Consider the following 26931-nt stretch of genomic DNA (forward strand, 5'->3'; position numbering starts at 1 on the left):
AAGGGCATCATCACCTGTGCCCGGGGACTGAGGCATCCCAATTCAGGGAGCATAACTGCTGTTCCAGTTGGGAGATGCGGAACGCCAGATAAGATGAGGACATGACCAAGAAGCAGATCCTGGAGAAAGAGGGGTAAGGAAGAGTTGAATCTCTCACTAAAAATAGGAATAGGACAGAGTTCCCATCGTGGTTCAGCGGTTAGTGAACTCAACTAGCATCTATGAGGACGCAGGTTCAATTCCTGGCTCTGGTGTAGGCCAGCAGCTACAGCTCCGATTGGACCCCTAGCTTGGGAACCTCCATATCCCACAGGTACAGCCCTAAAAAGACAAAAAGACCACACACACACAAAAAATAGGAATAGTACTAAGTTAATCCTGCAATTGGAGGAATTAAAGAATTCTGCCTGCAGCTATGTTCAGACCTGGGCATCTTTCTTCCCAGAGGCCACACATGGATCCTGAGGCTTGTCCTCATGGAGATGTCATCAAAGCCCCCTCTCCAAGACCACTAAGATTACCCCTGAGGCAGTAGCCTTTTCCCCAGCAAGTGCTGAAGGTGACAGAACCCAGCCAGCAGAGCCAGAGGAAGGTGAAGAGGTAAGGTGAGAGAATCCAGGGGTTGGCTGTTCAAAAAACAGCCCACCATGCTCGCTGCTCTATTAGTACTTAAGCAGAATTACAGGCAATCCTGGGATTCCAGAAAACACCCCAATGGGCAGTGGGAAGGCTATTGTTCTCTCCTAATCCATCTGATAGGCCTCTCAGATCACCAGCCCTCCTCCTCCCCAGTCCTGTGCAACTTTTTCTTTCCTCAACAATTTCATATCGTGCCCCTCCCCACCACACAGGCTTAACCCTAAGTTCTAGTGTTGTAGGCATGAAAACTAGAGATATTTTATTTTGCTCCATAAAGGTCTGCTGCATGACCACCAAGAGCTTGCAGTTGACTCAGAACCTTCCCCTCAATCTGGACAGTGACCTACCAACACACCGCTCCAAACACCCAGACACTCAGGTTGGTCTTACCCACCACCCACCCCACATATAGTCACCTACAGCACAAAGAAGATCTTCAGGAGCCGGTAATCCCAGTGCCTCAGCTCCCCATTGCTCCTGGACTCCTCCTCCAGCTTCTCCTCAGAGATAGCATTCTCTGCAACAGGACAGCGTTAGGCATCTTCCTGGGGCAGAAGACAGGACCCCACCCACCCTCATTCTCTGAAGCTACTTGGGCTCTTAGCTTTCCGTTATGGATTTGGTAAGAAAAATAGCTCGCAGAAGCCCTGCTGACTGTGATGACCCCTTTGTGTAGAAGTGGGAGGAGGGAAAGCCTGGTCTTTGCAAGCAGTTGCCACGAATAAGCACACTGAACTCACCAGACCCCAGAGGCTTCCTGGAGGAGAAGAAGTCATCTGTGGAGTCCATGGATGTCTGAGGGATACAAGGGATGTTGTCTGGGACAGACAGGGATCTGGAGACAGGGCATGCTTTTCTCCACTTCATCTCAGGGATGAGGACTTCCTGTGGAGAAGGCAGGGGAAGATGTCTCACTATAGCCCTTGGGATCTCACTTGCCCTGAGAGGTCCACACAGGTTTACCAAAGCCTTTCCAGATATTGTCAATATGGATGCCTAGCAAGGCAGCAGGTACCTAGAAGCAGGGGAAACCACTGCCATAGCAATCATATGTCTCTCTAATTGACTCCCTTGCTGTGACCAGCCACTCTTCCAGAGCACAGTGTCTTTGAAGATCACTAGCATAGAAACACAGTGGAGTCTAAGACATGAGCTAACCCAGATACCCAGCTGAGTCTAAGAGAGCTCAGCACTGTATATCTAAGATGAAATAAGTCACGACTCTTGCTAACCTGGGCTCTAACCCTTAGTATGTCACTGACCTTGGCAGGGGCACTTAGGGTCCCCACCAATAAAAATGAGAACATCACCTTCCATCCCCTGCATGCCATTGTGCATATTGCATGCTTGGCTAAATGCTTAATAGTTTCTGAAGGAAATTTCAAACACCCTGGGGTCATTTCCACTCTCACCCCCACCCCTGCTCTAGAAATGCTGCTTACCCAGGATTCCAAGAGATAAAGAAATGACTGGAACCTCAGCAAATCTATAATGAGCCTGCCTGGGTACTACAATGATAGACTTCAGAGCTCATCCCCAGGGACATCTCCATCCCTTTCAAGGGCTTCCTGATTCAGCTAAAGGAAAGAGCAAGGGTTGTTGGTTCTGCACCTATGAAAGTGTGGAGTCCAACCTGGGCAGTGTCCTGGGGGCTGGACATCCACTGAGAAAGTCAGCAAATCTTCTCGGGACCTAGCAGCTCTGCACAGTATGGAGCATGGCAGGTCTAGAGGACCTCCTGACACAGCATGGCCACTGGCTCTTGAACCTGTTGCCCCAGTTCTGCATTGTGGGCCCCTGCCTGGGAGGCCCTGGAGCCTTAGAGCTCTGGGCAGTCTCAGGCCAGCCACTTGTGCTCCCAGCCTCAGTCCTCACCAGAGATTTGCACTCGGGTTCCTCTGGAAATTCTCTTACACTTAGACTCTTCTTGCTGGAAGGCTGAGGAAGAAAGGGAACAGCCAAAGTCAGGCATGGGGAGGGTCAGATGGAGCCTATCGCTCCCAGAGTTTGCAGGGGGACCCCTTGTTAACGCTGGAACAGAGGGTAAAACCAAGGCAACGTACTCCCCCAAACTGCTGCCCTCCCCACTTCCTCACCATAGCCAGAGAGAGCTGTAGGCATATTGAGAAGCAGCCACATGCTCCTATCTCTGCACCGAGGAAGCACAAGTGAGGGCTATACATGGGAATACACAAGGGCCCACTGGCCTTAAAGAGACAGGCTCACAAGCGTAGATGGATTACCTGAACTATTACTCTTTCCCTGCACCCATTCCCTGTGCTGGAGAGATAGACCAACCTCTCTCAACAGCTCCCAAGACCTCAGTCCAGGCCTGAGCAGCCTCTCCAGCCCCACTGCTGCCCCCAAGCTCCATACCTGTAGGTGGGTGCAAACCCTCCTTAGCATGTCATATACACTGTCCCGGGAGAGCAGTGACACAAAAACATACTGGAACATAGAAAGAAAACAGAAAAGGGTGAAATGAGTAAAGACTTGGGAGAGTGCCAGCGTCAGGCTGTGGACTCCTGGGCTGGAACAGAGATGGACAAGGGACCTCAGGCCCAGAAACTCACTAACCTTCTGGCTAGTGTTGGTAGTGATGGCCAGGCCATTGGGAAGGAGTCGCGCCATCTTGTGTTTTTTGATCATTTGCACAGACACCACAGGAATGACCACCTGAAAGGGGAAGAGGCATGCTTCTCTCAGGACTCACCCCCCAGGACATGGTCCCTTCACTTCCTGCTTAGGGCCACCACTGGCACTGAGCCTAGCACTGACACCATGGAGAAGCCTTGTCCCAAATGGGAGAGTTATCTGAGCATTCCACCTTCTCGTGCAGGCTCCCTTCCAGTTATCCCTCCAGCCCCTGGCTGCACGTGCTGCGCTGGGCTCTCACCTCCAAGTTCCAAGAGGCAAGGATGGTTGCCCCGGTGAAGCCCATTCTCCAGTAACAGAGTTCCCTGAGCCACCACCTGGCCACATTATGGTTGTCATAAATGTGACCTCCCACTCTGATCCTGAAAGCATTTTGGGGATACCCATGGCAGAATAATTTGGCAGTGAACTGTTCATGCGAGATCTAGATAGGGGTCCCTGTTTGGAAGTTGTGTGGCTACTTCCATGGACACCAGCTGGGATGCCTCACAGTCAGAGGCCTCACCAAGTGCCAGGTGCAAAGGGACAGGCCTGACTTCAGACACACCCACAGGGCAGGGGCTTCTCTTCCCTGGGCTGTGGCAGCCCTTACCACTTATTACTACCTTGATATCCTTGCCAAAGAGGCTAGCGTGGAAGCAGAGCCAGTTGGGGGAAATGTAGAGCCGGCCCTGGAGAAGGAGGTCCCTCTGGAGGGCGCAGGAGCACACTAGGAAGTCAGGAGAAAGAGACTGTCATGAGCAAGGCCAGCCTGGGAGCCCCAGGGCCTGGGTCCTCCCACTCAGGAGTCCAGCCTCAGGGACTGTCCTCCTCAGCCCTCTTCCCAATCCCAGGTCCCAACAACCCATTCCCCTGGGCACCCTAGCATCCTTTCCTGAGACTCCTGACTGCCCCCACCAGGCTGCTAGATGTGTCCTCTTCCTCCACCCATCCCCTAAAAGGTTTCTTCCCTGGTCTTCCAAGAGGATGTTCATTCTTGCAGGTAGAACTCTTTGCCCTGTCTGGCAGAGAGGACCTTGACTGTGAAAATACTCCCACACTCACTGAGAGGCTTGAATAGGAAAGAACAGTCATTGACAAGAGCCCACCAGAAATAAGATTTGGAAGCTCTGACATTTCCTCAAGAAAACTTTCATAAATTAAACTGCCTATCTCAAATCAGCTCAGTCTTCTCACACTTTTGAAGAAAAAAAGGACTAAAACCACATTCAAAAGGCAGCCGGCTCCCATATCTGATTTGTGCCTGGAGGCTCAGGGCAGGGGATAGGGGAACCTGGGCCTCCAGCACTGCTGGCGCCTGTGCAGCCACACTAGGAGATGGCTCACCTTTGAGAACCGCCTCCTCCAAGGGGATGTCCTTAAACAGCTTGTGGTATTGCTGGTTGTATTTACTCAATAGTGTCTGCAAACACACAAGCTGAGTCTGAGAAGTTCCGGGAGATCAGACCACCAGAGAGCCCTGATCCAGCCACCAGGAAATAAGGCCACAGAGGGTGGGGGATGGTGGGGTCCTACAGGGACTTGGTATGAAGCAGCCAGTAAGCAGCCAGTGGGTGTGGAGGGCTGAGTTTCAAGCATAGCTTGTCTCCTGGAGACACAAGATCCTGATAGGCAGGCAGCCTATGACTAGAAGGGGGCACAACTCCCACCCAGGAAAGGACATCCACTTGGGTTTCCTGGTGACAGATCTATGGCCAAGGAGCCAACAGTACCCGTCTCTCGGTGGGTGGTGAGAAGTCAGCCTTCACACACTTACCCCTTCTCGGCCGCACTTCTTTATGTCTTCATCCCTCAAGGCTTCTGGCCAGTGCAGACTGCAAAGGAGATAAGCATTCCAGGGACAAGGAACTCTTGAGTGCTACTCATGCCTCCTTAGTGCCAGTTCTGCCCTGGCCTCAAGCCACAAGTTTGGGGAAGAGACTGAAGATGGGGGCCCTTCTCTAGGGGCCACAGAAAAGTGATCAGCACATTCAGCACATAGCTCACTCATGGGGAGGGGCACTCCTGATGCAGGGAAGGGTCATGGAGAGCCCTCCTCCCAGACAGCTGTAAGCAGCAGCCCCCCCAGGAAGTGCTTGGCACGAGCTTTGATCTCCCAGAGACACTTAGGAGCCACCCACCAATGGGTGTCAAAAGCCCTCTCCCATTTCTCTAGCCAAGAGGCATGCAGAGGAGCAGACCCCAGAAGGAGTGAGCAGGAGGCAGAGGGATGGGGACCAGTTTGGAAAGTAGGTGAAGCGGAGGTGTCGGATTCACAGCTCCAGGGCCTGGCCATGGGACATGATCCTGGCAGGACTGCCCTCCTTGCAGCTGCCTCCCCTGGGCCTGGAGATCCGCAGTGAGGAGCTGGGCAGACCCCCCTGACCTAATGGAGGCTACCAAGGTGGTGGTGCTGAAACGCAAACCGTGGCCCTACGGATTGGCCTGCGGACAGGTGGGCAGGGAGGAGGCTGGTAACCGGAGAAGCCTGGACTCTGCTTGGTCCTAGTGCACCAGGACAGGCCTGGGAGTGGGAGGAAGAGGACCCAGGCAGCCTATGCCCTACCAACCCCCTGACACAGCCTTAAGGCCCCCTTTCTAACAGCCCATCTCCTGAGGGCTTCCCACCCCCAATCTGTATGTATAAGTGCCTGGGAGAAGGGCCTCACCTGGAGTCTGGGGGTCTCTGGACCCTGCCTGGTTTCTCTGTGCTCTTCAGGGAAGCTGTCTTTCCATGCATCTGTTGGCTGCTGAGGAGAAAGAGGCCCATGTCAGGAAGGGGAGCTCTTTGAGGACATATTTCCTGGCCAGCCCCAGGGTGGCTGCCTCTGCCCCCCAACGCGAGACCAGCCCTGCTATTGAGGGTGAGGCTGAAGGCATCACAGTCCAGAGGCTGCAGCTCAGGCAGGGGTCGGGGGCAGCTGACAGAGGGAGTCTCGCTCATCGTCTTTCCTGGAAGCTTGAAGTTCAGCTTATGCCTGGGTACAAAGGAAAATCAATCTACTAGGCAGCTGCTAGGCCTCCAGCTCCACCCTTGAGAAGGCAGCTGGGAGGGAGGACCCTGAGACTTGCTCACGGCTGAAAGCAAAAGTTTCAGAGGTGCATAGGCAGGGTTACCATAAACCTTCACCTTCTGGAAAGGAGTCTGAACACAAGAGGCCTTATCAAGGCTGAGCAGCTGATGCAGCACAGGTGTGGACGTGAACGCCAGTCAGCCCGCAGGTGAGTGTGGGCTGAGGGGGCGGGGCTGCCACACACCAGGAAGTGGCCTCAACACTACAGTCAAGGGAGCTCAACTCTGAGAGCCAAACCATCTCAAAAATGTTCCAGACAGAGGGCCTGAGAGGGAGGAGACACCCTCTCCCTAGGTGGGGAGGGGAATGGTCTCCAACGGCTTTTGAGTTCATGCCTCCACTAAACAGTTCCAAAGCCTAGACAGAGTTCAGTCTCCTCTTCGTGCTCCTCCAGAGCAGAAAGACTAGGAATCAATAAAGCCTGGGAAGTCAAACTAGCTGCAACTGAGTGGGTCCAGGGGCTGATGGGAGGAGAGGGTGGCCAAGAAGCAGGGCCAAGGCAAGGCAGTGTGTGGTGGTCGTGAATAGTTAACAGGGTCTGTGCACTGGTCTCTGAGCAGATTAGGAGCTGGAACCTGGAGGCTGCAGGTCCCAGAACTCTGTCCCTCCCGGCAATGAAACCTGGCAAAGTCAAAGTTCTCTTCTTCAAGAACACAGTGCCGCCTCAGCTGAGATCTGCCAAGCCCCTCCGAGATTATTAATTCAACCCCCCTCCCACCCTACCATTGCACAGCTAAGAAACTGAGACCCGCCAAGGGACAGGCTGTACCTAATGTCTTACAGGGAAGAGCCAGGTGATCTCACCCAACAAATGAGCCCAACCACAGCCATGTGGCCTGGTTGACCTCTGCCCTCCACCTTACAGAGCACTTTGGTGCACATGTCATGTATTTCCTGAACCTTGCAAAGTGACAGGTTGTGCCAGTGGTTTGACCCCTTGACTCCTAAAGTTATTTTATTTGGTTCCATTGTTACACATTTCACAGAGACTTTTCCCCCCTTAATTTTTTAAAATGCTTCTTATAGGAAATAAGAGAAATATAAAATATATATGATTATCTTTATGAAAATCACCCATAAGAAAAAATTCCCACTAAAATCATCCAAAGAAAATATTTATGCATAAATTCATAATTTATGTATGTGGGATTATATATCATACAATTTCTATGCCCTACTTTTGTTGCTTAACATGATTTCATGAGAAATTCCCCATGTCGTTCATTCCTTGAATAGATTCTCAGAAGTGAAATTAGTGGATGGAGAATGAACATTTCTCAGGATCTCTAGACTCACTTCCAAAATGCTTTTCAGATACTATATCAATGAGCATGGCCATCAGCACTATACAAGGGTGCCTTGCTTTACATTCAGGTCCTACACTGGGTATTATCTTTTTCTCACATTTGCAAACTCGATAGGTGAAAATATATTGTTTTCATTTCTATTTCTGCTTACTGATAAGTTGAACATTTTTGCCAAATACACATTAACCATTGGGATTTCATCTGTGAATTGCCTATAAGGATCTTCTTATTGATCTATATACATTCTTTGTTGAGGATATTAATCCTTAGTTTATCATTTGTGCTAAAATTTCTCCCAACTTGTCATTTGCTTTTTACTTCTCTCTGTGATATTATTGCTGTACCTGTGTTTAACTTTTGTGTCCATCCCTCTCTTTCATCTCTGTTCCTTTCTTGGTTTGTGAGCTTTGATAGGAGAAGCCCCTGAGGCAGTGTGTACAAGGCAAACCACCAAGCCCTTAGAGAGTCTGAACCCTGCAGCCCAGGAGCCCACTGAGCCATCAGAGGAGAAGGGTGTGGGCTCTGCTCTAAGTAACACACTCCAGCCTGGAGGACCAAGAAAAAAACTGAGACCCAAAGAGGTGGGATAAGGAGCTTGGCCATGGTTACACAGACAAGGAATCTGTCACTCATGCACTGGAAAATGTGATTCGAGTAGTCAGGGCTATAGGAGCTCAGAGGACACACAGAGTGAAAGAGTTACAGAAGGCTCCCAGAGAAAAGCAAGCTGAGCCTTACTAACTGGGTGGGACTGTAATCCTGCTTGACTTCCATCATCTAACCCTACTTAGGTAATCACCCCTTGAATGGGTTCTAAACCCAACGCATCCTTAGGTTCCAAGGGGACCCTCTCAACGAAGGGCCCCTTCCCTTGGCCCTTTCCCAGCCTAGTGATGAGCCCTGCTTCGGTCTCTCACAGCCCTGAACCCTGGGCTCCCTCTCAGGCATTTATCACACTGTGTGGGTGAGCTCCAACTGTCCATCTCCAGGGGCTCCAGGACATCAGGCACTTTGCTTCCTCTATCACCCCCTGAGCCCAATGCGACATCAGCAGGCAGCAGGCACTCGAGACATGACTGAGGAAGGACCATGTAAGCAAGGTCAGAACAGAGGCTGGAGGAAAGAAGGGCCATGGGAATAACAAAAGAAGGCTGTCATGTTTCCCACAGCATCTCCATGAAGAAAATAACAGCAATGAAACAGGAGTTTCCTGGGGAAGATGACTCAAATATATTTAAACTAAAATCAACCTCTTCGTGTATGATGAACAGGATGGTTACAAGCCATTCCTTCATGTCCAGTGACTAAAGCCAGCCCCTCCTGGCCATCCTGATAATGCTGTTGATACAGAGACCCTGGCAATGGCCAAAATGCACCGCTTTCAAAATCACCTTCAAGATGAGTTTCTACTAACTCATCTTCTCTCCTATAGTACTTGTTTAGGTGCGTACAAGTAATGAGATGGGAACAAAATCAGATGAAAAGCTAGATCTGGGGCAATGGTCATCAAGAATTCACCAACAGAACCAGTCAGGTGGGGTCCGTCCAAGGACCAACAGGGCCCTGACCCAGAGGAGGGGGGTGGCAAGAGCAGGGATCTGGAGAGCAGATAGCCAGTCTGGGTCCCCACCCTGCTGGCAGCCTCTGTCCGCTCTCATACAGACCTCCTAGAGCAAGTTGCTTTTGCTCTGTGGGTTGTGAACTGTACTCCCTGTCCACCCATCCCCATCCCACCTCTCCACGTGGAGTTAATATCAGGAGTCTTACCATTTGTATTTTTCAATCAAGCCACAAAAAAATGCCATTATTGTCATGAAGGTGATAGAGCAGGGAAGGCTTGGTATTTTGGATATTAAAAGGGGAGGAGGAGTTCCCTGGTGGCCTTAACCACTAGGTTAAGGATCCAGCATTGTCACTGCTGAGACATGGGTCTGATTCCTGGTCTAGAAGGTTATTCATGCCACAGGCGCAGCCAAAAAATAAAATAAAATAAAATAAAGGGGGTAGAAAAGGTTTGAAAATTCCTAGATGAGGCCCTTTCACCCTGCTGAGACCAGTCCAAAAGCAAGATGCCTATCCAGAGGACATAGCTGATGCTTGCCCTGCCCTCGGGCCTCATAGGCTGTGTGGGAACTCAGGCCACCTGCCCATTCCTTCATTCCTTCCACACATACTTACGGAGCTTATCACCCCTAGAACCCTGTATGGGCCTGCCCAGCCCAGGGCTGCTGAGAGGGAGGGGATGGACAGCTAGCACTGAGAGATGTCAGAAGAGAAGCTAGGCCTGTCAAGAAAGGGGAGACATGGAGAGGTTAGGAGAGGGAGAGAGAGGCAGCGCATAGCAGACTCAAAGATGCAAGAGTCTAGCTGTTCCCAGCAGACCTCATGGACAAAGCCTCACAGGACACCTGCGACATGCACCCTGTTCTGGATGCTTCCCCCGGCTCCAAATATCTGCATCTGGCAGACACTCCACAGTCTAAATCCCTAACCTTATAAGTTCCCCTGTGACAAAGCGGGTTAAGGATCCGGCACTCTGGCGTGGGTTCAGTCCCTGACCTAGGAACTTCTACATGCCGTTTCAGCCAAAATAAATCAATAAAAATAAATCTCTAACCTTAACACCTCATCCTGCCTGAGTGGGAGACCCTGCCACCTAGACAAATCCATCAAGGTGAGCTCAGCATCATCCCCCTGAAAGGCTGCGGCCTCACAGTTTCCCAGGCCAGAAGCCTCAACTCATGCTTCTCCCCCTCAGCCAGGCAACCCCCAAGGCCCCGAGAGCCTTGCCACTAATTAACCCAGAATACCATCCACTGTCCCCACTCCTTGCACCAGGCAAGCCTAGGCCACCACCATCTTTTTTCTGGATGCTGGGAACAGCTTCCTAACTAAACCTGCCTCCAGCCTTGCCCTTACACACCTGACCTTCTCCCACATCCACACAGAGCTATCTGGGGCCCAGATCTGAGCCTGCTCCCCTCCTGCTGACTTTCCTTCTGTGGTTCCCTCTTGCCTCCTCAGCTGGCCTTCCTGACCTTCCTGCTTCCTTTCTAGCCTCACCCAGGCAGCTCAGCTGAGCCCTTTAGCTTCCTCACCGTGGCAGTCCCTCACCTTCACCCTCACCCCCCCATGGCCGCTCTGTCTGGAATTCCTTGCCATCCTTATCCACCTGGGGAATTCCCAGTCATCTTTCAAGGCCCAGTTCAGATGTCCCCTTCTCTGTGAAGCCTTCCCTGCTTTCCTCCCCCACAGAGCGGATCATCTCCCCTCCGTGGTCCCGTGTCCCTTCTTTCATGCTGCTGCTCCAGCACTTACCACACCAGACTGTGCTTGTCTGTTTATACATCTGAGCTCCACCAGAGTGTGTCTTACACATCTCTGTATCCCCAGCACACAGGTGGCACCCAGCATCTGCTAAATGAATGAGTGAAAGAAAGAGGACGAAACTTTAAGAGGGAGGAGGGGAAAATAAAAGCCAGGTAGTAAGAGTGAAGAAGGCTCAGAGAAGATGAAGGCCTGGCAGTAAGGGGTGGAGGTGATGGACAGGAGCTGATGGAGGTCACCCATGGATGGGCCCTTCCCTCCAGGAGGCCCAGCCTGTGGAGTAGGCAGACAGCACCAGACACTCAATCCATGCTAGTTGAATGATCCAAGGGATCCTCGGGTGGGAAGTGGAAGACATACAGAAAAAGATCAAGTGGCTCAGATGGGATAATGGGGTGTTTGGGGGAAAACCAAGGTTGGGCCCCTCCTCCCCCCACAACAGTACATGCTGGCTGCACTCCCCTGGGCTGTCGCATGCCAGGCAGCACTCCACACCTTACCCAGCCTCCTTCACCACAACCCTCCCTAACCACAGGGCAAACCTCCTGCCCCAGCTCCTCAAGCCCCTGGCAGTAGCAGCACCACAGCTGCTAAAGCAGAAATCTTGGCCAGGCCTTGCAGCCTGAGCCAGCTGGACCTTCGTGGTGGGGAGGTGTCCACACCCTCCCAAGTTGTCTTCCCGTGGACAGAGCATCCTGTGGGTCCTGTCAGCTCCTTTCAAGGCAAGGAACAGCTCCAGCCTCTCCTGCAGCCAGGATGCTGGGCCCCAGGCAGCTCCAAGGAGACATCTTCTCTTCCAAACAAAAAACCCCATCCTAGCAGAAAGGTTCTGGAAGCGCAAACCCAGAGGCCACAAAAAGAGCCATCTAGGGACAGGGAGCTGAGGGGTCATGTCCTGGAAGGAATGTTGACCACTGGTGCTCAGCAGCCTGGACCTTGGGGAGCCTCCAAATTCCCCCATGTTACCTCACCCCACTCCACCTCTACCCCTCAGCACATAGCTTGCCACCTACTTAACAAAAGAAGCCATCCTGTTAATTCCAATGTGGAGCCATCTGGGTACACTAGGATCACCTGTAGAGCCCTTTGTGTGTGTGTGTGTGTGTCTTTTTAGGGTCACACCTATGGGATATGGAGGTTCCCAGGCTAGGAGCTGAATGAGCTGCAGCTGCCGGCCCATGCCACAGGCACAGCAACACCAGATCCAAGCCACAGTTCAGGGCTGGACCTATACCACAGTTCAGGGCAACGCTGGATCCTTAACACACTGAGCGAGGCCAGGGATCAAACCTGTGTCCTCATGGACACTAGTCAGATTCATTTCCACTGAGCCACGATGGGAACTCTACCTATAGAGCTTTTTAAAAAAACAGACAAAAATGATCCTTGAGCCCAGTCTCAGAGCAATTAAATCAGAAGCTCTGGGGTAGCATCTAGGTAACTATATATCTTTAACGTTATTGAGTAATAATTTACATATTGAAAAGTGCACATAAAGTAGGTGTGCAGGGCAGTACAAATGGAGTGCACCTGAAAACCCAGACCCCAGGAGCCCCACCTGCTCCTCCCAGCCTCACTGCCTGCTCTGTCAAAGACAACCACCATTCTGACTTCAACACCACTGATGGTCCTTGTCTCTTCAGGGACTTTTAAGGATGGAATCACACAGGACGTGTTCTTTGCTGGACAACGTGCTCGTGAAATTCATCCACAGTGCTACATGTGGTTGTAAATGTTACATTTTCGCTAATGTGTAGGATTCCACTATGAGGACATATTTTAGTCGGTTTATTAATTTTTTTCAAGCTGAAGTTTTATTTTAAAATGTAAAAGAAATGGTCCTCGAAATGCTGATGAATAAAGCAAAAAGGCATAGTGCTCTCTTCCTACTAGTCAGCTGGACTATCCATCCAAGCACAGGGCAATGTACAGTACTCAAGTAGTTTAGTGTTAGATGATCTGTGCTGAGATTATGTAGGGATTCTCACTGTGTGACCTTGGTTCTGGATTGGCACCTCTACCGAGCATGAACAAGGGCTCCTGCTCCTTGGCCATAGCCAAATCCCATAGCCAAATCTTCACATAGCATCCTTTACATTAGATTTCACCTTCTTTCTTAGTCATAGTTGTCTATTCAAGACTCTTGCCATACGTGGCACATCGGAAACAGATTTTGTGCCAGTTCTTTCCGGTGCCAATAATCTTCTCGGCAGCATATACACAACCCCCACATCTGGAACACTTCTCAGCACCTCCATATTTCTGAGCAAATTTGGAAGTGTTTGGATTTGTTGTAGGCCTGTGAGGCTGAACACTTTCAGGCTGAACACTTTCACCCCTGTCCACGTTGAGCGTACCGTAGCCTTTCGGCCCATACTTCTTTCTGTAGCAGGACTTGAAGTAGATCTCTTCATCATGGATTGCCACTGTTGTACTAAGTTTTTCCTCCAAACCATATGAAGGAAGCAGCAGCGGTGGAAGCTCTGGCTGTCGCACTGCACCTCCTCCATGGTTCTCCCGCAGGCCCCGCACTTGTTGCCTCCTCCCCCCGGATGGGCATTTCAATTCAGAAGCAGGACCATGCACCGCAGGAGGAGACAGAGAGAACTGACTGGAGAGAGCGCAGCGGGAGTCAGGGAGCCTCTGGTTTATTAATTTTACTGTTGAGGGGCATTCTACTATTGAGATTCCAGGTTTTGCAGATTACAAAATTGCTCCGACAAACATTCTAGCACCTATCTTGTGGACACAAGTATTCATTTCAATGGGTAAACACTTAGCATTGGAATTGTTGGGTCATGAGGTTCAGCTTGAGGTTTTTAAAAGCTCTCAGGGGATTTTAAACCCCTCCTTTCTTTGTGGCTCAGAGGGAGACGTATACGTCCCGGTCTCCAAGACCAGTCCTCCTGTGTGGACTCTGGACCTGGGGCCCTGACCCTCCTGTGCCTTAACACAGGAACATCCTCACCGAGAGAGAGAATCACATTGTTTTTTTTTTTGTTTTTTTTTTTTTTTTGTCTTTTTGCTATTTCTTTGGGCCGCTCCCGCGGCATATGGAGATTCCCAGGCTAGGGGTCGAATCGGAGCTGTAGCCACCGGCCTACGCCAGAGCCACAGCAACACGGGATCTGAGCTGCGTCTGCAACCTACACCACAGCTCACAGCAACGCCAGATCGTTAACCCACTGAGCAAGGGCAGGGACCGAACCCGCAACCTCATGGTTCCTAGTCGGATTCGTTAACCACTGCGCCACGACGGGAACTCCAGAGAATCACATTGTTAATAGAGATTTCCTTCATCTGTTAAGGTCACAGAGTACATTTCCTAAGCTGTGCCAAAGAAGTTAAGACCAGCCTTCCTATGTGGCAGCAGCCAGCTTTGAGCTACACTGTGTCCTTCCCAAGAACTTCCTACCTTTCCCTCTGGGCCACTGTCCAGACATACAGCCCACAAACTGGTTAACAAGACTTCTCCCCATGGGAAACTGGAATAATGTGGATAGAGTCAGGCTCATCCTCAATACACTGAAACCTGAAGGGCAACCTCCTTCTTTTGCAAAAAATAACTCTATTTTGTCTTACATCAAAGCTGCACTTGCACACTTACACAGAAGCTGCACCTCACTTTTTATTTTCTGAGCTGATATTCTATATTCTGGACAACAGCTTCGGCCTTTCCATCCACTAGAAAAAGGGAGAGAACCCACAACTGAATTCTAGAGTGAGAGGGGTGGAGCTCGGTGAGTTGGGGGCCACATGCTGGGTCCCAAACCTGCTGTCCTGATCAGCAGCTCTGGCAAAGGACTCAGGATGGGGCAGGCTCTCAGACTAGTCACCACCCTGCTTCCCAGGAGCTGGTCTGAGAACCCCTGGGCCAGGAATAGGCTTTGTTTCCTTTGACTACCTGTGGCAGCTTTGAAATGATGGGGGATGTGGCAGCCAGAAGCCTGACTGTGACAGCTCAGTTTATCTCAGATGACCCTGGCCACAGCCAAGCAAAACCACCCACAAGCTGATCCATGGCCTCTTTAGAATGAAAAGATGAGCCGGCCCATCAGATTCCCTTTCTGATGAATCCTAACTGGGAAAAATGAGATGTGGAGGTGAGTGAAGCAGAAAACAGGCAAGAGAGAGCTGAAGGTGTGCTGGGGCAGAGTCACCGGATGCACCAGGAGACTAGGTCTAGAACAAGGAAGCAAGTGGAGAAGCAGGTGGGCCAAGGGCCAAGCCTCTATCTGGGGGACAGCAAGGAGAATCCACCCACCTTGGCTGCCTTTTAACTTTCCATTCTGCTTCCAGTACCCAGCCTTGCAGGCAAGACCCAAACCCCCCACACCTGGTTTGCCTAAAGACCACAAACTAGGGCAAGCACATGATGTCCTTTAGGACATTATGTAGGGAAGGTGGTACAACTTATATTTCACTGGTGAAGAGGGAGCCTTGGCTGGCCACTGGCAGAGACGGGACTCCACAGATGTCTGATATCCACACCTGGGCACCACTCCCCCATTGCACCTTCAGAGCCAGGAAGGGGAAAGGACTCTGAAGGAAGTTTGGACCAAGTCTGGCCCTGATAACAAGGGAGCCCTGGAAGAGAAGGTAACTGGATCTGGCTTGTGATCTCCTCTAATCTCAGTCCAGCTTAGTCATGCAAGGGAGATGCATTGTCCCCATTATACAGATGAGGCCCCAAATTCTGCCCTCTCCTAGAGTTTCCCTGCTGCAGAGCCCGGCCCCTACTCTCCCCACAGGCCTCAAGTAGGAGAACAAGGGGGGAAGGAGGCAGGGTCTCTCAGGCTAAGATGACCATGAGGGAGTCCCTCTAGGGAGTGGGGTTCCCTAGACCAGACAGATCCCACCCCAGCCTTTGTCTCCCCTACTCCAAGAACCAAACAAATTGGAAGAGCTAGTAACTCAGGAGATGTGGGCTGGCCCAGCCCTGTGGGGGCAGCTGGATCTAGCCTGAACAAGGACCCCTTTGAGCTCTGATGCTAACAAGTACTCCTACCTACAAGCATCTCAGAAACTCTGGGTCTTCTCATCCAGTGGGAGCTGGGAGGGCCAAGAGCAAGGCTGGACCCATCTCCCACGCTCGCTCGCTTGCTTGCTCGATAGCCAAGCTGCTTGGTTAATTGGACCAGCACTGGTTAAAGGGCCCCAACCCCTTTTCCCTACTCCCTGACCCCCTACCCAGGCCTGGGCTCTCTCAGCACACCAGAAAGGCCCCGTCCCTCATGGGAACAGATTTTGAGAACAGAGTACTCAGGCTGACTCCTCTCCTGCCAATGGGCTGCCCCTCCTGGCTCTGCCTGAGCTCTGCTCAGCTAAGCTGCCCCTGCCCCAGATGGAGTCCTCCTCATTCTCATCCCTGAGCACCTCTCCTCCCTGAAGCCTGGCTGCTGGTACCTCCAGGTAGAGCCAACCCCTTTCTCACTGTGCCCACACATGGCTTCCCATGCTGCATAGCCTGCTGATGTGGCTGTCTCCCCACTAGACAGTCTTATTCATCCCCTACCCAGGGTCTCACACAGCCTCGGATATACAGTAAGTACTCAGTAACAGTTTACCAAATAGACAAACACTCCCTGCTGAAATTCCCTCTGTGTAGTTTGTTCAACAGCAGTGGGGCCCCAGGACCCAAACACAAGACCTGGAGTGAGAGCAACTTGTTTAAGTTTGCCTCTGGCTCTGCCTGACCCTCTAGGTGGCCTCCCAGGTACCTCCCTTCTCTATAAAATGGGGAGAATCTCCTCTGTGGCCTGCAGACAGTCAGAGCTGCTGTGAAGATATGAGAGAGGCATGGCCCCGCCCTCGTGAAGAGGCCAGTTCTCACCACCTTGCCCACTAAGCCTCACAGTCCTGCCCACACCACTGAAAGCTGAGTTGCCCCCAACCCCATTCCATCATGTCCCTTGAAGGATGCCTAGAGGTGAGCTCCCCCTGGGAAGCAAAAATGGAAGCACTGCCAGGTCTCCCACTATACCCACAAAGCTTCCTACGTGTCCTGCGTGCTTGAATTTTTCCCCTGGGACTACGGCCAGAAAGCGCAGCTGCAAGCAGGGCTCTCTTCCTACCTAGATGGCACCCATGGACTGCCTCCCACCCCCTTGGGCCCAGAGCCCCAGAAGGGCTCCTGCAGCTCAGGCCCAACCATAATCAAGATCCCACCCTCCCCTCTCCCTCCATCAGAGGTTTGAAACCAGCACTTGCTGCTTCCTCCTGGCCAGAGCTCAAAGGCCTGCAGTGAGAACAGTCACTAGGGAGACAGAGAGACAAATGGCCAAAACCTGGAAGCTTGGCTCCTGGGCATCTCCAGGTCTTCCTACAAAGCCCAGGCTACCATGGAGCAGGGAATTGGTTCTGCAGAGCATGCCTGCCTATTGCTAGTTTCATACATTGGTGCCCACTGCTAGAGCAGCATCTGTTTGAGCTGGCACCCCTAGACCTGGTCACAGACCACTTTTTCTTGGCAGGGCACTTGGGGCCTGGCTGTTTCCAGACAAAAAGCTGGTCATTCAGGTCTAAACACAAGACTTGCATTCATTAAGAAACAGAGTACTCCTGTGCTCCTGGGGGCCACCCTCTGCCAGGCCTGCTGAGGGGAGGGCCCACAGACACCCAAAGATGCTCGCCCCCACTCAAGGATGCCAGGAGGTGTGGCTCCTCCTTGGACAAGTCAACTCTGTCTGTCCATGGATACCTTCCAGCAAAACCACTCCAACCACCCTGGGACACCCCTCCTTAGAATCACTCAGATTTGGGGACCCACTCGGCTCTTCTCAGGGCACAGGCAGTCTCAAGCAGTCTCAGGGTTCTGCAAGGGCTTGGATGTGGGGACAGTAAGACAGGAAGGCAGGCCCCGAAGTGCCTCTCACCACCGAGGGGCCTTGGGGAAGCCACTCTCTCCTTCTGGGCCTCAGTTACTCCTCTGCAAAGGGGAAAGAAAGTCTCTGGCCAGAAGGGAAAGCAAATGCTGTCTGAGGGAACGACAAAGCCGAACCATGAACTGGGTGTGCAGCAGGTGGCCACTGGTTCTCTGTGGGTCCAAAGAGCCCTGATCCCAGGAGAGGCTGGCAGGAGCGCAGCCCTCAGAAGGCTGCTGGCCTCTGTGCCTCCTCCCTACAAATGTCAGCCAAATGCCTATATTCCTCAGCTCTGTGTAAGTGCTGTGTATACGATGAAGGATAAGGTAAGCTACTATCTCCAAGATGCCTGGTGGGAGAGGCAGATATGACACCAATATTTATAGAGATGAATACATAATTATAACTGCAATGTATGCTATGAAGGGACAGCACAGCATCCTAGGAGGACCTCTATCAAGGAGCCCTGAATCAACCATGGAGACCGGGAAGACCCCTGAAGCAGCAGCAGCGGCATTTGAGCTGATGGCCAAGGGATGCTAAGCAGACTGGAGGTGAGGGGTTGGAGGGAGTTGGAGAGGAGTCACTGAGGAGAGCTTATTATGTGCACAAGCCCTGAGGTATGTGGCATGTACAAGAAACAAACAGAGCCTTTGTGTCTGGAGGGTGAGTAGCGAAGTGCTGAGCTATGAGGCTGGAAAGGTTGGCAGGGCTGGATCGTGCAGGGCCCTGTGGGCCTAGGAAGAGTTTTTATCATTTTCTTAAAAGCAATGGAAAACAATGAAGGGATTTAAAGGGGGAAATACACAATCAACTTTGTATGTTAAAGAGGATGGAATAGCATCTGTTTGAGCTGGTACCCCTGGACCTACTCATAGATCACTCTAAAACATAGATTTGGTTCAAAGTAATCCAAAAGGGGTGGGGCAGGAGGAGTAGAGGATGTGTATTGATGGAATAGGAACAACCTTATCTTGGTTATTGGAGCTGGTGGTGATGGATACATGGGGATCTGTCCTACAACTCTCCTCCCCTTTTGTATATATTTAAAATTTTCCGTGGAAATAGGCCAGTTAGGAGACTATGTTCCAGCAGAGAGATGATGTCTCAGATTTGGTGGCAGTGGTAGTGACAGAGGATCAGCAATGGCTTTAGGATTCATATTTCCAAATAGAATCAATCTAGACTGGGTGATCAAGTGGATGTGGGGCCTAAGGGAAAAAGTGTCAAATATGACTCCAGATTTCTGGCTTAAGCAAGTAGGATACTGCTCTGTTTTGCTAAGACAAAAACGGGGCAGGAGGAGGAAATGCATGGGAAAAAGAACATATTTGAAGGAAGCAATCATGAGTTCAGTCTTGAGCATGTGTGAGAAACCTTTAAATGAAGATGTCAAGTTACATATGATAAAGGAGCTCAGAAGAAAGATCCAGGCCAGACGGATATGTATCTCAGTTACTAGCACATGGATGGGCACAGGAGCTAGGAAGATCCCCCAGGGAAAGTGGGTTTATAAGGAAAAGAAGGTATCAATAAGGGTGCCAAGACCAATTTGATGGGAGAAAGAACAGCCCTATCACCAAATGGTGCAGGGACAACATGCAAAGAAATTAAGCTGGGCAACTACCTCACACAGTATACAAAAGTTAATTTAAAAATGTCAGACCTGGAGTTCCCGTCGTGGCGCAGTAGTTAACGAATCCGACTAGGAACCACGAGGTTGCGGGTTCGGTCCCTGCCCTTGCTCAATGGGTTAACGATCCGGCGTTGCCGTGAGCTGTGGTGTAGGTTGCAGACGCGGCTCGGATTCCGCGTTGCTGTGGCTCTGGCGTAGGCCAGTGGCTACAGCTCCGATTCAACCCCTAGCCTGGGAACCTCCATATGCCACGGGAGCGGCCCAAAGAAATAGAAAAAAGACAAAAAAAAAAAAAATGTCAGACCTAAAACTAGAAAACTCTTAGAAGAAGCATAGGTGTAAATCTTTATTTGACCAGGCAATGGTCTCTCTCTCTCCCTCTTTTCTTTTTTGGCCGCCCCATGACATATGGAGTTCCTGGGCAAGGGATCACATCCAATCTGAGCTGCAGTTGTGACCTACATCACAGGTGTAGCAACACCGGATCCTTAATCCACTGCTCCAGGCCAGGGATCGAACCTATGGCCCAGCAGTCCAGAGATATGGCTGATCCCATCGCACCACAGTGGGAACTCCAAGCAATGGTCTCTTAAGATAGGATACCAAAAGCACAAGAAACAGAAGAAAAAACAGATAAACTGAATTTCATCAAAATTAGAAATTTTGGGGGTTCCCTAGTGGCTCAGCAGGTTAAGAATCCAACATTGTCCCTGCTATGGCTCTGGTTACTACTGTGGTGTGGATTCAATCCCTGGCCTAGGAAGTTCTGCATGCTGCGGATGCAGCCAAAAAATAAATTAAAAATTTTTAAATAAATAAAAATAAGACAAAATTAGAAATTTTGTGCTACTAATGATATCATGGAAGTGAAAAGATAACACATAAAATGAGAGAAAATATTTGTAAATCGCATATCTGATTAGAGACTGGTATCCAGAATATATAAAGGACTCTTACAACCTTGAAGATATTACACTAAGTGAAATAAGTCAGTCACAAAAAGACAAACCTATGATTCCACATATATTAAGTATCTAGAGTAGTCAAATCATGGAAACCGAAATGGTGGTTGCCAGAGATTAATGGAGAGTTACTTAATGGGTACAGAGTTTCAGTTCTGCAAGGTGAACCAGTTCTGGAGATTGGTTACACAATTTGATTATGTATATATAACACTAGTGAATTGTACAGATGAACTTAAAAATGGTTATGATGGCAAATTTTATGTTATGTGTTTTTCTTAACCACAATTAAAATGTTTAAGAAGTTCCTGTCATGGCTTAGTGGTAACAAGCCTGCCTAGTATCCATGAGGATGCAGGTTCAATCCTTGTCCTCACTCTGTGGGTTAAGGATCTGGTGTTGCCATGAGCTATGGTGTAGGTTGCAGATGTGGCTCGAATCTGGCATTGCTGTGGCGGTGGCATAGGCTGGCAGCTGCAGCTCTGATTCGACCCCTAGCCTTGGATCTTCCATATGCCATAGGTGAGGCCCTAAAAAAAACAAAACAACAACAACAAAAAACATGAACAACAAAAAGACAAAGAATTAAAATAAAAATGGGCCAATGTTTATATAAATATTTTTCCAAAGACGGTATCAAATGACCAATAAGTGCACAAAAAGATGCTCAACATCATTAGTCATCAGGAATGCTCATCAAAAACACAATGTGATACAACTTCACACTCCCAGCAGAATGTAATCTGGTGTTAGCGAGGATGGGGAGAAAATGGAACCCTCACTCATTGCTGGTGGGATTGTAAAATGCTACAACCACTCTGGAAAGCAGTTTAGCGGTTCCTCAAATGCTTAAACACAGAGTTACTATACGACCCAGCAATTCTACTCCAAGGTATATACCCAAGAGGACTGGAAACATATGTCCGCACAAAATCTCAAACAAGAATGCTCATAGGGAGTTCCCGTAGTGGAAATAAATCTGTCCCGTAATGGAAATAAATCTGTCTAGCATCCATGAGGACGCAGGTTCAATTTCTGACCTCGTTCAGTGGGTCAGTGATCCCGTGTTGCCGTGAGCTGTGGTGTAGGCCGCAGACATGGCTCAGATCCCATGTTTCTGTGGCTGTAGGCCAGCAGCTATAGCTCCAATTCGACCCCTAGCCTGGGAACCTCCATATGCCACAGTGAGACCCTGAAAAAAAAATGCTCATAGCATTATGATTATTATTGTCATAGCCCCCAAATATAAATAACCCAAATACCCATTAACTGATGAATGAACAAAGCATGGTATATCTATACAGTGGAATATAATTCAACCATAAAAAGAATTTAGTAGTGACACATGTTACAACATGAATGAACCATAAAAACATTATTCTAAATGAGATGCTGGAGTTCCCATCACGGCGCAGTGGAAGTGAGTCTGACTGGGAGCCATGAGGTTTCGGGTTTGATCCCTGGCCTCGCTCAGTGGGTTGAGGATCCAGCGTTGCCGTGAGCTGTGGTGTGGGTCACAGATGCTGCTGGGATCTGGCATTGCTGTGGCTGTGGTGTAGGTGGCAGCAACAGCTCTGATTAGACCCCTGGCCTGGGAACCTCCATGTGCTGCAGATGCGGCCCTCAAAAAAAGACAAAAAAATAAAAAATAAAAATAAATAAATGAGAAGCCAATCACACAAGACCACATACCATGGGATTCCACATGCAGGAAATGTCCAGAACTGGCAAATCCACAGAGAGAAAAAATAGTTGCCAGAGGTTGAAGGGAGGGGGAAATGGGAAATGACTAATGTGCATAGGATTTCTTTCTAGGTTTCTTCCTAGCTTTCTGAAACTGTTCTGGAATTAGACAGTGATGATGGTTACACAATGCTGTGAATACCTAAAAGACACTGAATGGCACAATTTAAAAGGGTAAATGTTATGGTGCTGAATGGTACCTGGATGAGGAGGATGGAAAAGGGGAAAGGGGAGTAGTCTGGAGTCTCAAGAACCATAACTCTTAAAGACTGTATGGAGGAAGAAGAGGAGTCCCCCAGGGAGATTAGGAGAAAGTGGTCCAAGAGACAGGAAGAAAACTGGGTGTATAGGTCATCATGGAAGACAAAGGGGTGCTTCAAAATGGAAGAATGGGAAAGCAGTGAGGTTCGTTGAGAGGCCAAGTAGGAGGAAGATGAAAGGCAGTCACTGACTCTAGCAACAAGGAGAGGATCTGCAACTTTGGCCAGGACTATTTTCTTTCAGTAGCAGGAGGTGGGGGGTAGTCTGAATTGAGACTAATGCCTGCTCTTTCTTCCTCACTCCCATGCTGGTGACTGCATCCCAGGGATGGACAGTGACGGCAGGCCTGTGAGCACAAGAGAGGATGCTGCTGAGCACAGCCAGAACCCATGTCACCGGGCAGCTCAGCGCCTTGCCAGCCTCAGATCCTACCTGCCTCCCAGTGAAAGACCAAGGTGATTTTGGGGGATGGGAAAAAAGGACTGTACCTCTCTCTCCTGGCTCCCCGAGGGGGTTGTCTGCAGTAGGGAGGGAGGTGCTGCTGCCCTTGCTCACAGCCACTCTGCTGGAGCCTGATGCTCCTCCTACACCTCTGGTGAGTCTCTGCCTCAGTTCATGAACCAAAAGTCTATTTTCTGTGCCTGCCTTTGGAAGGGCCCAGAGCCACTTGGAGAAGGCAGCCACACCCAGAATTCCAGCACCACACTTAGCCCCACGCCAAAGAGGCCACCTTGCCCTTCCACCACTTGGACGGACCTGTGGGTCCCTAGGCAGAGAGCAAACACTTACACAGATTCCAGGGCTGTTGGAAGTGCAGCAGTTGCACACACACCTCCTGTTCTCTGAAAAAGGAGCCCGCGCCCTGTCCGAGACCCAAACCCAGTTGCTGGCCCAGATTTGGGGCATTCCAGGCAAGGTCCAGTTCCATGCCTTGCCACAGCTCGGCTCCCTCAAGCATACTGGAATGAGCAATGACCTACTCTTATGCAGCTTCTTGGGTCCTCAGACCTCTTACTCCAAGGAGAGCCCCAGACTGTCTAACCTGTGGAAACCCTCTAGGCATGCCTGCTCTTGTCACTGTTATTCAACATTATTCTGGAAGTTCTAGCCATTGCACAAAGGCATGAAAATAAATAAATAAAAGGTTTATATATTACAGAGATTATTTGAAGATGGTAACATAAATTATCTAGAGGACACATAATCAACTGGATAATCATAAGACAGTGGCCCATATGTTCTTACATTTCGGCACTGGACTAGGCAGAACTGTAATGGGAATAAACACATAATGCACTTTTGCAAAGTTAATTATTATTCTAGTGGTTGCAATATCAATGTAAAAATCAACAGTTTCTCAGTAGACCTGCAATAAGGTTATAAAATACAGCTGGGGGAAATAATTCTATTCACATGGCCACAAAACATATAAGATACCGAAGAATAAACTTTTAAAATGTAGAAAATCTCTGAGAAGAAAAACCACAGACATTTTTTAAATGACACAAGATTTGAATAAATGGAGAGAGAAATGCTCTTCTTGAGTGGGAAGATTGAAAGTTTTAAAGAGGCAAATTTATCCCAAATTGCATGCAAAGGCTTTGCCCTACCTGAAGTCTGAACTAACTACAAAGCTGGGGCAATTAAAATAGTTACTACTTTAGGAAAAATTAATATGTCAATAGAAGAGAAGAGACGCCATGCCGAGAGTAATTTCATTGTTAGACTTGGGGTATATCATCAGGTTCCATAATTATATTGACCAAGTACTAGTGATCTGAACTACAAAGCAAGATTGATACTGTATTTTTTATTGATCTACTCAGTAAAGCAAATCACACCACCCCATGTAATATCCTAACCTACCCTTCAAATAACTACAATAGCGAAATTATTTTACTCAAATTGACCTTGACAGTTCTAACCTTTGCAATGTTCCATCAATTCAACATGAGAATCTAGAATGATGCCTTGTAAGTCAACTCAATTTAAAAATCATTTTGGTATAAAGTAAATTACTAGATATTTAAAACTTTCTAAAAGATTTACTTTTACTTTCTTACCAGAACTACATATTCAATGCTAGAAAACTGAGATAAAAATTTAGCAAGTTGATTTAGTTCCGATACACTAGTAGGTGGAAACTATAGGTAGAAAAAAAAATTTTTTAACAAATTATTTGTGAGTAATAATATTTTAAACTGAAAATAATTATTTCTTGATCATTTAATTTTTTCTTTCTTTCTTTTTTTTTTGGGGGGGGGAGGGGATACCTGCAGAATATGGAAGTTCCCAGGATAGAAGTTGAATCAGAGCTACACCTGCTGGCCTACACCAGAGCCACAGCAACGTGGGATCCGAGCTGTGTCGGTGACCTACACCACAGCTCACAGCAACACTGGATCCCCAACCCACTGAGAGAGGCCAGGAATCAATATATACTAGTTGGATTTGTTTCCACTGTGCCACAATGGGAACTCCTGATCATTTAATTATTAAAAAAATTGATATTTTCATCACATAAAAAGTTATTTAATCTTTATTGTTATATGTGCATTTTTATGCATAGTTAGAACAGTATTATAGCATTAACATCAGCAGTGGGGGTTTTCTTACCTGATTCCTTTGATAGCAAAAGTTACAAGCCCAGAATTTTGCTTGATAATCCACATGACTGTTTTAAAAAAAGATACAATAGCTCATGGTTCAGCTCAATTGTACAGTAATCCTAATTTCAATAAAATTAATTTCTTTCTGAAACATGAATGCATTCAAAAGATAGTTAAAGTGATCTTTAAAAATCATGTATTTTTAGCTGTTGCCAATATTTAATTCAGACTTTTAACACATACAAGTTCACCAAAATGAATATAACTTTGAATATATAGCAAATATCAACAATAAAATTAAGACAATCCTATTTTTTCTCCAAATGACTCAGTTACTTCTATACTCAGATCTAGAAAACTTTATTCCATAAAAATATATTTATTGAATGTCATTATTCTAGGTGCTGATGATAAAGCAGTAAATGTTCCTATTATAGAGCTTATATTCTAGAAGAAAAAGACAATAAACATATAAATGCATAAGTACAGAAGATGCTTTTAGGTAGTGATAATAAAGATAACAAAGCACGACATAAGAATCTATTTGGGGAGTTCCCATCGTGGTTCAGTGGTTAACAAACATCACTAGTATTGATGAGGATACAGGTTTGATCCCTGGCCTTGCTCAGTGGTTTGAGGATCCGGCATTGCTGTGAGGTTTTGTGTACTTTTGTGTAGATTGCAGACATGGCTTGGATCTGGTGTTGCTGTGGCTGTGGCTGTGGCCAGCAACTGTAGCCCCAATTAGATCCCTAGCCTGGGAACCTCCGTATGCTGCCAGTGTGGACCTAAACAAACAAACAAACAAACAAACAAACAAACAAAAAGCACATTTCAAATGACACAAGATGGACTAATACATAGCCAGCACCAGTATCTAGAAACTACTGGTAAGCTCTAACAGTTTACATAAGGACAATTTTGCGCTTGGTTTCTTATAAACTAATTACAATTAGAATAGTACTAAGATTTAGTAGCTCTCTGGATCTGACTAATTTGAAAAAAAAAAACCTGCAAAACAAAAACAAAGATTTTTATATAAATGAGCAAGAAATATCCAGCACAAATGAACATCTCCTCAGAAGAGAAAATCATGGACTTGGAGAAGAGACTTGTGGTTGCCTGATGGGAGGGGGAGGGAGTGGGAGGGATCGGGAGCTTGGGCTTATCAGTCACAACCTAGAATAGATTTACAAGGAGATCCCGCTGAATAGCATTGAGAACTATGTCTAGATACTCATGTTGCAACAGAAGAAATGGTGGGGGAAAAACTGTAATTGTAATGTATACATGTAAGGATAACCTGACCCCCTTGCTGTACAGTGGGAAAATAAAATTTAAAAAAAAAAAAATGAGCAAGAAAGCAACTACATTTTTAGTCATACAGACACATTAGCTTTTTCCATATACTTTAATTACCACAAAGGATTAAAAACTGCACGGCAAGTGGTCCTACTCCACACAACAGGTTCTTACTGAAGAGTTGGCAAATCTGGTGTGAATAGGGCTGCTACTGGAACCACCATTCTTATAGCTTCTAGTCGACTTGATGGCCAAACATTCCAACTAAATCGGATTCCATCTTGTTCTTCATTTTGTTGGATGAATTCCAAATAGGTTGTCATTGTAAAGTCTGATTGATATTTCTGCAATAAAATTGAAAGGTATTTTTAAATGCTTTCAAAAAATCAAAATAAGTATGTCTTTCACACTTCCTGCATTATTAATCCATTGGAAATCATGACCAAATGAAGATATTCATTTCAGGAAAAAATTAGCAAACAATGACCTCATTTATAACAAAATAATGGCTCTACAGAATCTGATGCCAATTAGGCCAAATAAGAGGTATTTTATCTTTTTTAATTCATTCTTG

General features: G+C 48.3%; 1 protein-coding gene, 2 long non-coding RNA genes and 1 pseudogene across 12 annotated transcripts in view; 1 reads left to right on the forward strand and 3 right to left on the reverse strand.

The window, feature by feature from the left end:
* LOC146406890 (uncharacterized) overlaps window positions 1-26931 on the reverse strand; it is a 994549-nt gene that overhangs the window by 832667 nt on the left and 134951 nt on the right. The gene's annotated exons all lie outside the window — the stretch shown is intronic.
* Window positions 1-26931, reverse strand: part of LOC100627175 (GRAM domain containing 2-like) — a 464606-nt gene that overhangs the window by 431520 nt on the left and 6155 nt on the right. The window contains exons 2-12 of one of the 10 annotated variants that reach the window (XM_021078995.2): window positions 25063-26701; window positions 5943-6023; window positions 5051-5108; window positions 4621-4696; window positions 3900-4003; window positions 3217-3315; window positions 3016-3087; window positions 2515-2577; window positions 1380-1524; window positions 1060-1156; window positions 15-119 (exon numbers count right to left, since the gene is read on the reverse strand). In XM_021078995.2, coding sequence (XP_020934654.1) covers window positions 15-119; window positions 1060-1156; window positions 1380-1524; window positions 2515-2577; window positions 3016-3087; window positions 3217-3315; window positions 3900-4003; window positions 4621-4696; window positions 5051-5108; window positions 5943-6023; window positions 25063-25118 — 956 coding nt within the window. In that variant the 5' untranslated portion in view covers window positions 25119-26701. 10 annotated transcript variants of the gene reach the window in all.
* LOC146406892 (uncharacterized) lies at window positions 5452-25366 on the forward strand. Its single transcript, XR_014817936.1, has 3 exons — window positions 5452-6495; window positions 18271-18398; window positions 22772-25366. It is a non-coding gene; the product is annotated as an uncharacterized LOC146406892 (long non-coding RNA).
* On the reverse strand, window positions 12769-14460 carry LOC100627458 (cysteine and glycine-rich protein 2 pseudogene; annotated as a pseudogene).

The sequence above is a fragment of the Sus scrofa genome, chromosome 1, assembly GCF_054392235.1.
Source record: "Sus scrofa isolate SSC_HxYL_T2T_F1_AM1 chromosome 1, Sscrofa_HxYL_maternal_Yorkshire_Landrace_v2.0, whole genome shotgun sequence".
NCBI classification, from domain to species: domain Eukaryota; kingdom Metazoa; phylum Chordata; class Mammalia; order Artiodactyla; family Suidae; genus Sus; species Sus scrofa.